At 39.6% G+C, this 16,000-nt stretch overlaps 1 protein-coding gene across 1 annotated transcript in view; it reads left to right on the top strand.

Moving 5' to 3' along the window:
* LOC127871073 (uncharacterized) overlaps positions 1-16,000 on the top strand; it is a 156,558-nt gene that overhangs the window by 99,338 nt on the left and 41,220 nt on the right. Inside the window, exons 61-68 of the mRNA XM_052413720.1 lie at positions 2,469-2,708; positions 5,802-5,909; positions 6,167-6,337; positions 6,654-6,944; positions 7,633-7,829; positions 8,544-8,684; positions 9,409-9,532; positions 10,750-10,986. Coding sequence (XP_052269680.1) covers positions 2,469-2,708; positions 5,802-5,909; positions 6,167-6,337; positions 6,654-6,944; positions 7,633-7,829; positions 8,544-8,684; positions 9,409-9,532; positions 10,750-10,986 — 1,509 coding nt within the window. The remainder of the gene's footprint in view (positions 1-2,468; positions 2,709-5,801; positions 5,910-6,166; positions 6,338-6,653; positions 6,945-7,632; positions 7,830-8,543; positions 8,685-9,408; positions 9,533-10,749; positions 10,987-16,000) is intronic.

Genomic DNA, 16,000 nt, shown 5'->3' with positions numbered 1-16,000 from the left:
GGTGGTGTAGTTGATAAAGGTGGTTGTCTACCTATCTGGAGATCACATATAGGGTGGTGTAGTTGATAAAGGTGGTTGTCTACCTATCAGGAGGTCACATATAGGGTGGTGTAGTTGATAAAAGTGGTTGTCTACCTATCAGGAGATCACATATAGGGTGGTGTTGTGAATAAAAGTGGTTGTCTTCCTATCAGGAGGTCACATATAGGGTGGTGTTGTGAATAAAAGTGGTTGTCTACCTATCAGGAGGTCACAGATAGGGTGTTGTTGTTAATAAAAGTGGTTGTCTACCTATCAGGAGGTCACATATAGGGTGGTGTTTTGAATAAATGTGGTTGTCTACCTATCAGGAGGTCACATAAAGGGTGGTGTTGTGAATAAAAGTGGTTGTCTACCTATCAGGAGATCACATATAGGGTGGTGTTGTGAATAAAAGTGGTTGTCTACCTATCAGGAGGTCACATATAGGGTGGTGTTGTAAATAAAAGTGGTTGTCTACCTATCAGGAGGTCACATAAAGGGTGGTGTTGTGAATAAAAGTGGTTGTCTACCTATCAAAAGGTCACATATAGGATGGTTTTGTGAATAAAAGTGCTTGTCTATCTATCAGGAGGTCACATATAGGGTGGTGTTGTGAATAAAAGTGGTTGTCTACCTATAAGGAGGTCACATATAGGGTGGTGTTGTGAATAAAAGTGGTTGTCTACCTATCAGGAGGTCACATATAGAGTGGTGTTGTGAATAAAAGTGGTTGTCTACCTATCAGGAGGTCACATATAGGGTGGTGTAGTGAATAAAAGTGGTTGTCTACCTATCAGGAGGTCACATATAGAGTGGTGTTGTGAATAAAAGTGGTTGTCTACCTATAAGGAGTTCACATATAAAGTGGTGTTGTGAATAAAAGTGGTTGTCTACCTATCAGGAGGTCACATATAGGGTGGTGTTGTGAATAAAAGTGGTTGTCTACCTATCAGGAGGTCACATATAGGGTGGTGTTGTGAATAAAAGTGGTTGTCTACCTATCAGGAGGTCACATATAGGGTGGTGTTGTGAATAAAAGTGGTTGTCTACCTATCAGGAGGTCACAGATAGGTTGGTGTAGTTGATAAAAGTGGTTGTCTACCTATCAGGAGGTCACATATAGGGTGGTGTAATTGATAAAGGTGGTTGTCTACCTATCAGGAGGTCACATATAGGGTGGTGTAGTTGATAAAGGTGGTTGTCTACCTATCAGGAGGTCACACATAGGGTGGTGTAGTTGATAAAGGTGGTTGTCTACCTGTCAGGAGGTCACATATTAGGTGGTGTAGTTGATAAAAGTGGTTGTCTACCTATCTGGAGGTCACATATAGGGTGGTGTTGTGAATAAAGGTGGTTGTCTACCTATCAGGAGGTCACATATAGGGTGGTGTAGTTGATAAAGGTGGTTGTCTACCTATCAGGAGGTCACATATAGGGTTGTTTACTTGATAAAGGTGGTTGTCTACCTATCAGGAGGTTACATATAGGGTGGTTTACTTGATAAAGGTGGTTGTTGACCTATCAGGAGGTCACAGATTTATCCTCTCTCTGGGATTGTTCTTAGGTACTGGCTCTACCAAGGAAACAGACTAGAGAGTTTCTAAATAAGCCTTACACTTGTGATGAAATCGAGCTAAAATGATTCGTGTTCTGAGAAAACTGGGCATAATGCATGTGCGTAAAGTGTCTTTCCAGATTAGTCCGCACAGGCTAATCAGTGATGACATTTTCCGCCTAAATTGGATTTTTGCTAAGAAGAGACTTCATTTAAACGAAAAATGTCATAAAAGCGGACAGTGTTGTCCCTGATTAGCCTTTGCGGACTGCACAGGCTAATCCAGGATGACACTTTACGCACATGCATTACGCCCAGTTTTCTCAGAACGCGATTCAAATAATTTAAATAAATTCAAATGCATGTGAAGCTTTTAACTGTGTGGTGACATTCAAATGGGGACAAAGTAAGCTAAGAACATTGGTTTCTAGCATTAATGTTGTCTATAAATTAACTTTCAGAAACACAGAAAAAAATCAATGTTTTACTTTTTTAAAGTTTAACCTTAGACTTTCAACAGTTTTAATTCATTTTAGGAAATTTCTGATGCACATCAAATGAAAAGTGTTACACAGAAACAAATCAATGTTTGAATGTTTTCCTTTTTGACTGTTAAACCTTTGCATTCAACAGTTAAAATTCATTTGAGGAAATTTCTGATGCAGGACGACTGAAAAGTGTAACACACAAACAAATCAATGTTTGAATGTTTTTATTTTTGACTGTTAAACCTTACACTTGCAACAGTTTAAATGTTTTTGAGGTACTTTAAAAAAATGTGCAAGAGAATTGGAAAGTGTTACAACGAAACAAATCAATATTTGAATGCTTTCCTTTTTACTGTTAAATCTTTTCGTGCCACAATTTAAATTAGAGGTAATTTCTTGTGCAGGACAATCGAAAAGCGTTACACAGGAATTACAAACGAGACCCTGACATGCTCTCGTCACCAGAAGAACAGCCTCAATGTTATCCAGTCCATCACAATGGCAAGTATGGAGCAGAATTGCCTGACCCTAGGTAACGACCAGGGCCAAGATTGGCCATGTGATATCACCAAAGTCATGTATTGCCTCAGGGACGTGAATCGTGTGCTCCGGGGATTCCAGTTTCAGACTACGTTTATTTGCAAGTAAGTAAGAAAGACATTAATTTTGAGTGTTTGTGTTCCACTGAGGCGCTTACTCACATTGTCAATCACACCAATCGATGGAAGTTACAGTAATGTGTGTTAAAACAGTTTATTGATCACACTTATATGCAGTTGCTGATTGATTTCCAAGCATCAATTAGATTGCCAATCCCATTTAGGATAGCCTCTTCTTATATAACTATGCTATTCACTGGAATGGTCTATACAGTCGTCCTCCAATCCCATTTAGGATAGCCTCTTCTTATATAACTATGCTATTCACTGGAATGGTCTATACAGTCGTCCTCCAATCCCATTTAGGATAGCCTCTTCTTATATAACTATGCTATTCACTGGAATGGTCTATACAGTCGTCCTCCAATCCCATTTAGGATAGCCTCTTCTTATATAACTATGCTATTCACTGGAATGGTCTATACAGTCGTCCTCCAATCCCATTTAGGATAGCCTCTTCTTATATAACTATGCTATTCACTGGAATGGTCTATACAGTCGTCCTCCAATCCCATTTAGGATAGCCTCTTCTTATATAACTATGCTATTCACTGGAATGGTCTATACAGTCGTCCTCCAATCCCATTTAGGATAGCCTCTTCTTATATAACTATGCTATTCACTGGAATGGTCTATACAGTCGTCCTCCAATCCCATTTAGGATAGCCTCTTCTTATTTAACTATGCTATTCACTGGAATGGTCTATACAGTCGTCCTCCAATCCCATTTAGGATAGCCTCTTCTTATATAACTATGCTATTCACTGGAATGGTCTATACAGTCGTCCTCCAATCCCATTTAGGATAGCCTCTTCTTATATAACTATGCTATTCACTGGAATGGTCTATACAGTCGTCCTCCAATCCCATTTAGGATAGCCTCTTCTTATATAACTATGCTATTCACTGGAATGGTCTATACAGTCGTCCTCCAATCCCATTTAGGATAGCCTCTTCTTATATAACTATGCTATTCACTGGAATGGTCTATACAGTCGTCCTCCAATCCCATTTAGGATAGCCTCTTCTTATATAACTATGCTATTCACTGGAATGGTCTATACAGTCGTCCTCCAATCCCATTTAGGATAGCCTCTTCTTATATAACTATGCTATTCACTGGAATGGTCTATACAGTCGTCCTCCAATCCCATTTAGGATAGCCTCTTCTTATATAACTATGCTATTCACTGGAATGGTCTATACAGTCGTCCTCCAATCCCATTTAGGATAGCCTCTTCTTATATAACTATGCTATTCACTGGAATGGTCTATACAGTCGTCCTCCAATCCCATTTAGGATAGCCTCTTCTTATATAACTATGCTATTCACTGGAATGGTCTATACAGTCGTCCTCCAATCCCATTTAGGATAGCCTCTTCTTATATAACTATGCTATTCACTGGAATGGTCTATACAGTCGTCCTCCAATCCCATTTAGGATAGCCTCTTCTTATATAACTATGCTATTCACTGGAATGGTCTATACAGTCGTCCTCCAATCCCATTTAGGATAGCCTCTTCTTATATAACTATGCTATTCACTGGAATGGTCTATACAGTCGTCCTCCAATCCCATTTAGGATAGCCTCTTCTTATATAACTATGCTATTCACTGGAATGGTCTATACAGTCGTCCTCCAATCCCATTTAGGATAGCCTCTTCTTATATAACTATGCTATTCACTGGAATGGTCTATACAGTCGTCCTCCAATCCCATTTAGGATAGCCTCTTCTTATATAACTATGCTATTCACTGGAATGGTCTATACAGTCGTCCTCCAATCCCATTTAGGATCGCCTCTTCTTATATAACTATGCTATTCACTGGAATGGTCTATACAGTCGTCCTCCAATCCCATTTAGGATAGCCTCTTCTTATATAACTATGCTATTCACTGGAATGGTCTATACAGTCGTCCTCCAATCCCATTTAGGATAGCCTCTTCTTATATAACTATGCTATTCACTGGAATGGTCTATACAGTCGTCCTCCAATCCCATTTAGGATAGCCTCTTCTTATATAACTATGCTATTCACTGGAATGGTCTATACAGTCGTCCTCCAATCCCATTTAGGATAGCCTCTTCTTATATAACTATGCTATTCACTGGAATGGTCTATACAGTCGTCCTCCAATCCCATTTAGGATCGCCTCTTCTTATATAACTATGCTATTCACTGGAATTGTCTATACAGTCGTCCTCCAATCCCATTTAGGATAGCCTCTTCTTATATAACTATGCTATTCACTGGAATGGTCTATACAGTCGTCCTCAGTTATTTACCGAATAATCTGAATAATAACAAGATCAGGTAATATAAACATGGACATAGTGATCCGAGGGTTTATATAGAAAAAACAGTATTTGAATATGATTTTGACTTTGTTCCCATCCCTTCTTTTTAAGTTTATGCTGTAATTAATATAATAACTTAAAATTAAGTAAGTCGCAATTGATGTATGCATTAGCAAATGATTTTATAAAAGGTCTAAAATGTATATTGTATTTTAATTGTACAATGAGAGGTCCAATATATGCCAACCTTTTAAAAATATTTACCCTTTGCATGCTGGGAAATTTGTCGTCTGCTAAAATGTTGTCTGCTGAATTTCTAAAATTAGCATTTTCTTCATTTTTTTTTCAAAGAATACTATCAGAATAGCAAACAGTTTGGATCCTGATGAGACGCCATGTTTTGTGGCGTCTCCTCTGAATCAAAACTGTTTGCAAAGGCCTTCAAAATTCGGTTCCAGCACTGTAAGAGTTAAACCCTAAGACTGTGTAACCAATATAAACCTTTTCCCACTCAGAAGCATAATGGAAATGGCTATATGCAAACAGCATAAAACCAGAACAGCCTGCTACTAACTCGCAGTCTGTTCAGGTTTTATGCTGTTTGCTGCCAATTTGAATCATAGGATTAAAACTCGACTCTAGTTAGAAACATCCTAAATTCAATTGTATTTGCTATCATCAGGGACTAAAACCATGTTAAAGTGGGATTGAAAAAGATATTAATAAAAAAAATGTGTGTATGTAATATTAATAAAATGTTTTCTCTCATATCTAGGCAGCTTGAGTGGACAGTAGATTGCCTCAATTATTACGTACCAGCGTGTACAAACAAGACTGAGATTGCTCGCAACATTTACAGCATGAGCTCCATGGTAGTCAACAGGTATGCATGGCTAACTGAGTTGAAAAAGAGATTGCACTGAAATTTAGCTTATTTCTGGTAAAACAGGGAGTAAAGCACGTGCATAAAGTGCAGTCTTGGATAAGTTTGTGCATTCCTCACAGGCTTGTCAGGGAGGGCACTTATTGCGTCATCTATTCTGTGAACAAGTTTGATAAAAGTGCACCTGATGTAGGTAAATCCCATTACACATTCATTGTCAAATAGATCAGGGTAGAAATGGTGTCCCTTTTATTTAGGTGTCCAAAAGAGCTTGCCCGACTTCAATGTTGGGTAGACAATAACTCCTCCACCACTGGCAACCAGACACAGGAAGTAGCTGGGCAAGGGTCATGTGACATTGTTACTATGGCAACAGAATGTGTCGGAGGGTTCAGTCTGGAAAGTATTAACCCATTAAATCTGTGCGGGTAAGTGAGTTATCACATGTTTTTTTGGTGTGATACAAGCGTTTCAAAGTGCGCGAATGTTTTTTTTGTTTGTTAGTAATTATACTTTAAGTTTTACTGTAATTTAGTTTGGCACAAAAGGTTTACTGTTATTAAGTTTGGCACACATAGCATGAAGATTGGCAATAAATCAAATTTGCATTAAACTTTAAATTGAAATTTTACATGCTTAAATTGTTTCACAGTTCATTTAGTAATATGCTATTTTGTAACCTTGCACTTATTTCTATGACATATCATTCGTTTGTTAATTGTAAGCTGCCATTTTCTTTACAAGATCCTTTGCCACTGAGCTAAAGAAGGTTAAAGACTGTGCAATAGAGAAATTTGTAAAAGGAAAATGTGCCATAGAATTACTCAAGCAGCTTGAAGACACTATTGTCCAAGGTGACAATGCCATCAATAGCTTCTTGAGAAACCAGGGATGTGAGGTGGACACAGAAATAAAGCTGCCTTCCAACTACGGAGTAGTGAGCACGAGAACATGTGAGCTTGTGCCGGTTTGTGACATGAACGCTGCAGAGGCATGCGTTGCACAGCTCATGGTGCCAGGTTCTGTAGGTTGCGGGTAAGAAGATAAAATAGTTGGGGTGATTTCTCTGTGATTTCATGATTGTAACCTGAGGGTTGAGCACGTTACTTTTGTCTCTTATATACTGTTAAATCTATTTTCATTCTTCTGCATGAAATTTCTTCTATTATCCCCCGCCAAAGGCGGAGGGATATAGAATTGTGTTGTTCGTTAGTTAGTCATTCTGTCTGTCTGTTACAAACTTTTCAGGGCTTTATCTCAGAAACTATATAAGTTATCAACATGAAACTTCATGGGTGCATAGATAACAATCAGCAGAATGTTAATGCATAAAAACAATTACCCACACTTAATTAAAATATTTTGGTATTATACTGTTTGTCAAAAGGGTTTCTTCTGTTATTTTAAAAATAGGCCGTAAACAGACTGGATTCCGAAGCAAATGTACGCAATCAAACACATCACTGTGTTTTAAAAAGAGAGGACATGCATATGATAAAAAGGATATCTATCAAATAATTGAAATTAATCAATCAAAACGTTTAATGCTGAGCAAATGAGCTATTTCAACAACTGCATTGAAATATCAGTTTGCCATATCATGTTTAATAAGATGGACTTCATATTTAGTTGAACACTCTGTTCTTCATTTGTCTTTTTGATTATTTACTATGAAATGTACATGATCATTTTAAATTATCATAATTTGATTTTGTCTTTACAGAAATTGGCCAGTTGTCCAGGAATGCATACAAAATTCTTCCCGAGGCTGCGGTGGCATAGAGTACTACGTCAGATTGGCCAGCATTAGGTCACTGATAAATCTCCCAGACAGTTGCTTGACTGGCATGAATTGGACGAAGAATGATGATCAGAACACTCTGATAGTTCCATGCATTAAAAATGCTGTTCAAGCCATAGGTAATACGCCCTTATCCCTTTAACACTTAGAAACGTATTTTGACGCATTTGTAGTCCCTTAGAAAGTTAAATTTATTTAAAGACCTTTCTTACTAGATCCAAGTTTGAAAGGTTTCAGTTTCAACCCTTAGATATACTGATGAGCACCAAACAGCATTAAACCTGAACAGACTGCGAGTTACTTGTAGGCTGTTCTGGTTTTATGCTTTTTGCACATAGCCATTTTCACTTTTCTTCTAAGTAGGGAAGGGTTAACACACACAATCTGACACAGCCCTAGATATGAAATCACTGTATAATCATTTATTTTCTTTAATATGAAACTACCTGGATTTGTTATATCAGTAATTTTGTTTTGATCTTTGATTCTTTGACTTTTTTAAATAATGACTCTGGACTAACCCATTAATTGGACATGATTCAGCGGTTTACAGGACCCTTGAAATTCCCCAAAAATTAGTGTTGGATAAATATATTTTTTTTAAAAGGTCACCCTGCTGTAGTTGATATTGTTTCCTCCTAGCCATTGGGAGGTCATTGGTTCGAGCCCCACTGTTGGAATGTTCTTAAATTCTCTACAAAAGACATTAAAGTACAGATTCTACCCAGGAAACGGACTTGAGAGTGTTTCAATAAGCCATAGACTTCTGATGCAATCAAGCTCAAGTAAATTGGTTTAAACTATTATTGGTTTAATGGTATCTTTGTTAACAGGTTCTAGTGTCCCCGGATGTGAGGTCATGCGTAACTTCATAAACTGTATTCGAGGAGATCTTCGTCCAATGGTTGTTCGCAATGTGTTTCGATCCGAAAGCATCCTGAATTACCTTGATAAATACTGTGTAGAGGTCAAAGGTCAGTTTTTCTGTTTGATTGTTTTATTTTAAATTAGTTTTAAGCCTCGCTCTGGGAAAATGGGGCTTAATGCATTTTAGTGAAGTGGCGTCCAAGATTTTGCCTGTTCATTGGAATTTTTAATTTAAAGGAAGCCTCTTCAGAACAAAAATTCAAGGCAAGCAGTGTCGTCCCTGATCAGAGACAACAATTAAGTAACATAAATTGAGCCTCATTTCCCAGTGCAAGGCTTGTATGTTTGCATGAGCGAGAAAAACAGAAAAACTACCAAAAATAAAGCCATGTGTAAACATTGCTTGTGGCCCAGTTTGCAATTCTTTTGCATTAAATACTCTGCCTTTTCAAATATAAAAAAGTGCATGGCTTATATTAATAGTTTCAAGCGATTAACCCTTTCAGTGCTGGAATCGAATTTTGAAGGCCTTTGTAAACAGTTTGGATCCAGACCAGACGCCACAGATGGCGTCTCATCAGGATCCAAACTGTTTGCTATTCTGATAGTATTCTTTGAAAAAAATCGAAGAAAATACTAATTTTAGAAATTCAGCAGATGACATTTTAGCAGACAACAAATTTCCCAGTGTGAAAATTAAGGGTTGATGGTCCAGCGTGAAACAGTTGTATCTAAAATAGAAATTCTAAGTAGACAACAACAGTATCACAATCAGCTCAATTATAAATGAACGTCTTAGAATTTCACACACTTTTATTGTTCCATCTACAGAAGTTGCACTGGATCCAAACTGCAATGTGTCCGCCACTGATGTCAAGTGTCTCCAGTCTTACGCACTAACGGCACTGCCCATGTTCGCACAGCCTCGTTGGAGCCAGTTGAAGACCTGTCAACAGTTAGTATAATTGTTTCGAATGATATTCCACAGTTCTCAAGTTCAGTATAAAAGCCTCATTCTAGACGTAATGCATGTGTGTAAAGTGTCGTCTGGACGTAATGCATGTGTGTAAAGTGTCGTTTGGACGTAATGCATGTGTGTAAAGTGTCGTCTGGACGTAATGCATGTGTGTAAAGTGTCGTTTGGACGTAATGCATGTGTGTAAAGTGTTGTCCAAGGTAAGCCTGTGCAGTCTGCAGAGGCAAAAAGGACAACACTTTGTGCCTAAACTGGACTTTCCCTAAGAAGAGATTTTTTAGGAAAAATTCAGTAAAAGCCGAAAGTTTATTTTCTGATAAGCTTCTGCTGACTAAACTGAGGAACTTTTAACCCTTTGCATGCTGGGAAATTTGTCGTCTGCTCAAATGTTGTCTGCAGAATTTCTAAAATTAGCATTTTCTTCGATTTTTTTCAAAGAATACTATCAGAATAGCAAACAGTATGGATCCTGATGAGACCCCACGTTCTGTGGCGTCTCATCTGGATCCAAACTGTTTGCAAAGGCCTTTAAAATTCGGTTCCAGCGCTCAAAGGGTTAAAGCAATTACAATTCATATTATGGAATGTCTCTGTCATTCTTGAATAATATAAATGTTAATGAAACATTTAGATTGAAAAAAGTTTTAAAAACTGTTACGCAAAATGATTGCATGATGTTTTACTTATGATTGGGAGATAACTAAGAATTTTAATAAAAATAAATTTGAACAGTGATTCTTATTCTATGTACTATGTTCTTGACTGTCTGAATAACAATAATGCTTTCTACAATGTTTTTGGATGTGTTAACAACAACAGTCAACAATTAAGATGCAACATGTAAGTCAGATCAAAGTACCTAGTCAACACACATTGTGAAACTTTTGCATCAGAGTAAACATGCAGTATAACTACTAGAAAGTATCATAAATATATGGAAGCCTCTTTTCTTCATGGGAACTGCTTTGTTTAGTAATTCCTCACATTGCACAAAATGTTCATGTACCACTTTTGTTTCCCCCACCACTTGCAGACTCTTTTTATTCTGCGTCACAGGTGGAGGGATATTGAATTGGCGTTGTCCGTCAGTGATTCTGTCCCTCCGTCATTTCCACCCTCTGTCACTAAATTTTGAAATTGGCAGGGGATATCAATTGAACGAATTTGCTTGTTAATTGTTGATCCATCTCTTAAAGGTATGGAATCAAACTGCCCTGCATGTCGAACATGACGAACGCTTGCACTGCTGGACAGAGGGCGCACAATTACCAAGAGACATATCACCTGCTGGAGGCCTACGTCGCCATCGGTGGTGCGTGTCATGATGAACCACTGGAGTGTGTAACCAACACGGCGCTGCAATGTGTCCATAGCCTCGCCAAGGCTGTGTCTGTACACAACTATCTCAGCACCAACGCCACTACAGTGTGCTTGTGAGTGTGAAATGATTGTAGGAAAAAATACATTTGAGTGGCACTCTTAGGAAACAAGGCTCAATTCATATGGGTGAAGTGTTGTCCATGATTGGCCACTTTGTATAGTCTGCACAGGCTAATCAGGAAAGACTTGCTGCCTTGTATAGTCTGCACAGGCTAATCAGGAAAGACTTGCTGCCTTGTATAGTCTGCATAGGCTAATCAGGAAAGACTTGCTGCCTTGTATAGTCTGCACAGGCTAATCAGGAAAGACTTGCTGCCTTGTATAGTCTGCATAGGCTAATCAGGAAAGACTTGCTGCCTTGTATAGTCTGCATAGGCTAATCAGGAAAGACTTGCTGCCTTGTATAGTCTGCACAGGCTAATCAGGAAAGACTTGCTGCCTTGTATAGTCTGCATAGGCTAATCAGGAAAGACTTGCTACCTTGTATAGTCTGCATAGGCTAATCAGGAAAGACTTGCTGCCTTGTATAGTCTGCACAGGCTAATCAGGAAAGACTTGCTGCCTTGTATAGTCTGCATAGGCTAATCAGGAAAGACTTGCTGCCTTGTATAGTCTGCATAGGCTAATCAGGAAAGACTTTCTGCCTTGTATAGTCTGCATAGGCTAATCAGGAAAGACTTGCTGCCTTGTATAGTCTGCACAGGCTAATCAGGAAAGACTTGCTGCCTTGTATAGTCTGCATAGGCTAATCAGGAAAGACTTGCTGCCTTGTATAGTCTGCATAGGCTAATCAGGAAAGACTTTTGCTGCCTTGTATAGTCTGCATAGGCTAATCAGGAAAGACTTGCTGCCTTGTATAGTCTGCATAGGCTAATCAGGAAAGACTTTTGCTGCCTTGTATAGTCTGCATAGGCTAATCAGGAAAGACTTGCTGCCTTGTATAGTCTGCATAGGCTAATCAGGAAAGACTTTTGCTGCCTTGTATAGTCTGCACAGGCTAATCAGGAAAGACTTGCTGCCTTGTATAGTCTGCATAGGCTAATCAGGAAAGACTTGCTGCCTTGTATAGTCTGCACAGGCTAATCAGGAAAGACTTTTGCTGCCTTGTATAGTCTGCATAGGCTAATCAGGAAAGACTTGCTGCCTTGTATAGTCTGCATAGGCTAATCAGGAAAGACTTGCTGCCTTGTATAGTCTACACAGGCTAATCAGGAAAGACTTGCTGCCTTGTATAGTCTGCATAGGCTAATCAGGAAAGACTTGCTGCCTTGTATAGTCTGCACAGGCTAATCAGGAAAGACTTGCTGCCTTGTATAGTCTACACAGGCTAATCAGGAAAGACTTGCTGCCTTGTATAGTCTGCATAGGCTAATCAGGAAAGACTTGCTGCCTTGTATAGTCTGCATAGGCTAATCAGGAAAGACTTGCTGCCTTGTATAGTCTGCATAGGCTAATCAGGAAAGACTTGCTGCCTTGTATAGTCTGCATAGGCTAATCAGGAAAGACTTTTGCTGCCTTGTATAGTCTGCATAGGCTAATCAGGAAAGACTTGCTGCCTTGTATAGTCTACATAGGCTAATCAGGAAAGACTTGCTGCCTTGTATAGTCTACATAGGCTAATCAGGAAAGACTTGCTACCTTGTATAGTCTACATAGGCTAATCAGGAAAGACTTGCTGCCTTGTATAGTCTACATAGGCTAATCAGGAAAGACTTGCTGCCTTGTATAGTCTGCATAGGCTAATCAGGAAAGACTTGCTGCCTTGTATAGTCTACATAGGCTAATCAGGAAAGACTTGCTGCCTTGTATAGTCTACATAGGCTAATCAGGAAAGACTTTTGCTGCCTTGTATAGTCTGCATAGGCTAATCAGGAAAGACTTGCTGCCTTGTATAGTCTGCATAGGCTAATCAGGAAAGACTTGCTGCCTTGTATAGTCTGCATAGGCTAATCAGGAAAGACTTGCTGCCTTGTATAGTCTGCATAGGCTAATCAGGAAAGACTTGCTGCCTTGTATAGTCTACATAGGCTAATCAGGAAAGACTTGCTACCTTGTATAGTCTGCATAGGCTAATCAGGAAAGACTTTTGCTGCCTTGTATAGTCTGCATAGGCTAATCAGGAAAGACTTGCTACCTTGTATAGTCTGCATAGGCTAATCAGGAAAGACTTGCTGCCTTGTATAGTCTGCATAGGCTAATCAGGAAAGACTTTTGCTGCCTTGTATAGTCTGCATAGGCTAATCAGGAAAGACTTTTGCTGCCTTGTATAGTCTGCATAGGCTAATCAGGAAAGACTTGCTACCTTGTATAGTCTGCATAGGCTAATCAGGAAAGACTTGCTGCCTTGTATAGTCTGCATAGGCTAATCAGGAAAGACTTGCTGCCTTGTATAGTCTGCACAGGCTAATCAGGAAAGACTTGCTGCCTTGTATAGTCTACATAGGCTAATCAGGAAAGACTTTTGCTGCCTTGTATAGTCTGCATAGGCTAATCAGGAAAGACTTGCTGCCTTGTATAGTCTGCATAGGCTAATCAGGAAAGACTTGCTGCCTTGTATAGTCTGCATAGGCTAATCAGGAAAGACTTGCTGCCTTGTATAGTCTGCATAGGCTAATCAGGAAAGACTTGCTGCCTTGTAAAGTCTGCACAGGCTAATCAGGAAAGACTTGCTGCCTTGTATAGTCTGCATAGGCTAATCAGGAAAGACTTGCTGCCTTGTATAGTCTGCACAGGCTAATCAGGAAAGACTTGCTGCCTTGTATAGTCTGCACAGGCTAATCAGGAAAGACTTGCTACCTTGTATAGTCTGCATAGGCTAATCAGGAAAGACTTGCTGCCTTGTATAGTCTGCATAGGCTAATCAGGAAAGACTTGCTGCCTTGTATAGTCTACATAGGCTAATCAGGAAAGACTTGCTGCCTTGTATAGTCTACATAGGCTAATCAGGAAAGACTTGCTGCCTTGTATAGTCTACATAGGCTAATCAGGAAAGACTTGCTGCCTTGTAAAGTCTACATAGGCTAATCAGGAAAGACTTGCTGCCTTGTATAGTCTACATAGGCTAATCAGGAAAGACTTGCTACCTTGTATAGTCTGCATAGGCTAATCAGGAAAGACTTTTGCTGCCTTGTATAGTCTACATAGGCTAATCAGGAAAGACTTTTGCTGCCTTGTATAGTCTGCATAGGCTAATCAGGAAAGACTTGCTGCCTTGTATAGTCTACACAGGCTAATCAGGAAAGACTTGCTGCCTTGTATAGTCTGCATAGGCTAATCAGGAAAGACTTGCTGCCTTGTATAGTCTGCACAGGCTAATCAGGAAAGACTTGCTGCCTTGTATAGTCTGCATAGGCTAATCAGGAAAGACTTGCTGCCTTGTATAGTCTGCATAGGCTAATCAGGAAAGACTTGCTACCTTGTATAGTCTGCATAGGCTAATCAGGAAAGACTTTTGCTGCCTTGTATAGTCTGCATAGGCTAATCAGGAAAGACTTGCTGCCTTGTATAGTCTGCATAGGCTAATCAGGAAAGACTTGCTGCCTTGTATAGTCTGCATAGGCTAATCAGGAAAGACTTGCTGCCTTGTATAGTCTGCATAGGCTAATCAGGAAAGACTTGCTGCCTTGTATAGTCTACATAGGCTAATCAGGAAAGACTTGCTGCCTTGTATAGTCTGCACAGGCTAATCAGGAAAGACTTTTGCTGCCTTGTATAGTCTGCATAGGCTAATCAGGAAAGACTTTTGCTGCCTTGTATAGTCTGCATAGGCTAATCAGGAAAGACTTGCTGCCTTGTATAGTCTGCATAGGCTAATCAGGAAAGACTTGCTGCCTTGTATAGTCTACATAGGCTAATCAGGAAAGACTTGCTACCTTGTATAGTCTGCACAGGCTAATCAGGAAAGACTTTTGCTGCCTTGTATAGTCTACATAGGCTAATCAGGAAAGACTTGCTGCCTTGTATAGTCTGCATAGGCTAATCAGGAAAGACTTGCTGCCTTGTATAGTCTACATAGGCTAATCAGGAAAGACTTTTGCTGCCTTGTATAGTCTGCATAGGCTAATCAGGAAAGACTTTTGCTGCCTTGTATAGTCTGCACAGGCTAATCAGGAAAGACTTGCTGCCTTGTATAGTCTGCATAGGCTAATCAGGAAAGACTTTTGCTGCCTTGTATAGTCTGCATAGGCTAATCAGGAAAGACTTGCTGCCTTGTATAGTCTGCATAGGCTAATCAGGAAAGACTTGCTGCCTTGTATAGTCTGCATAGGCTAATCAGGAAAGACTTGCTGCCTTGTATAGTCTGCATAGGCTAATCAGGAAAGACTTTTGCTGCCTTGTATAGTCTGCATAGGCTAATCAGGAAAGACTTGCTGCCTTGTATAGTCTGCATAGGCTAATCAGGAAAGACTTTTGCTGCCTTGTATAGTCTGCATAGGCTAATCAGGAAAGACTTGCTGCCTTGTATAGTCTACATAGGCTAATCAGGAAAGACTTGCTGCCTTGTATAGTCTACATAGGCTAATCAGGAAAGACTTGCTGCCTTGTATAGTCTGCATAGGCTAATCAGGAAAGACTTTTGCTGCCTTGTATAGTCTGCATAGGCTAATCAGGAAAGACTTGCTGCCTTGTATAGTCTGCATAGGCTAATCAGGAAAGACTTGCTGCCTTGTATAGTCTACATAGGCTAATCAGGAAAGACTTGCTACCTTGTATAGTCTGCACAGGCTAATCAGGAAAGACTTTTGCTGCCTTGTATAGTCTACATAGGCTAATCAGGAAAGACTTGCTGCCTTGTATAGTCTGCATAGGCTAATCAGGAAAGACTTGCTGCCTTGTATAGTCTACATAGGCTAATCAGGAAAGACTTTTGCTGCCTTGTATAGTCTGCATAGGCTAATCAGGAAAGACTTTTGCTGCCTTGTATAGTCTGCACAGGCTAATCAGGAAAGACTTGCTGCCTTGTATAGTCTGCATAGGCTAATCAGGAAAGACTTGCTGCCTTGTAAAGTCTGCATAGGCTAATCAGGAAAGACTTGCTGCCTTGTATAGTCTGCACAGGCTAATCAG

This window comes from Dreissena polymorpha, chromosome 3 (assembly GCF_020536995.1).
Source record: "Dreissena polymorpha isolate Duluth1 chromosome 3, UMN_Dpol_1.0, whole genome shotgun sequence".
Classification (NCBI taxonomy): Eukaryota; Metazoa; Mollusca; class Bivalvia; order Myida; family Dreissenidae; genus Dreissena; species Dreissena polymorpha.
This window is presented reverse-complemented; position numbering and strand designations above follow the sequence as displayed.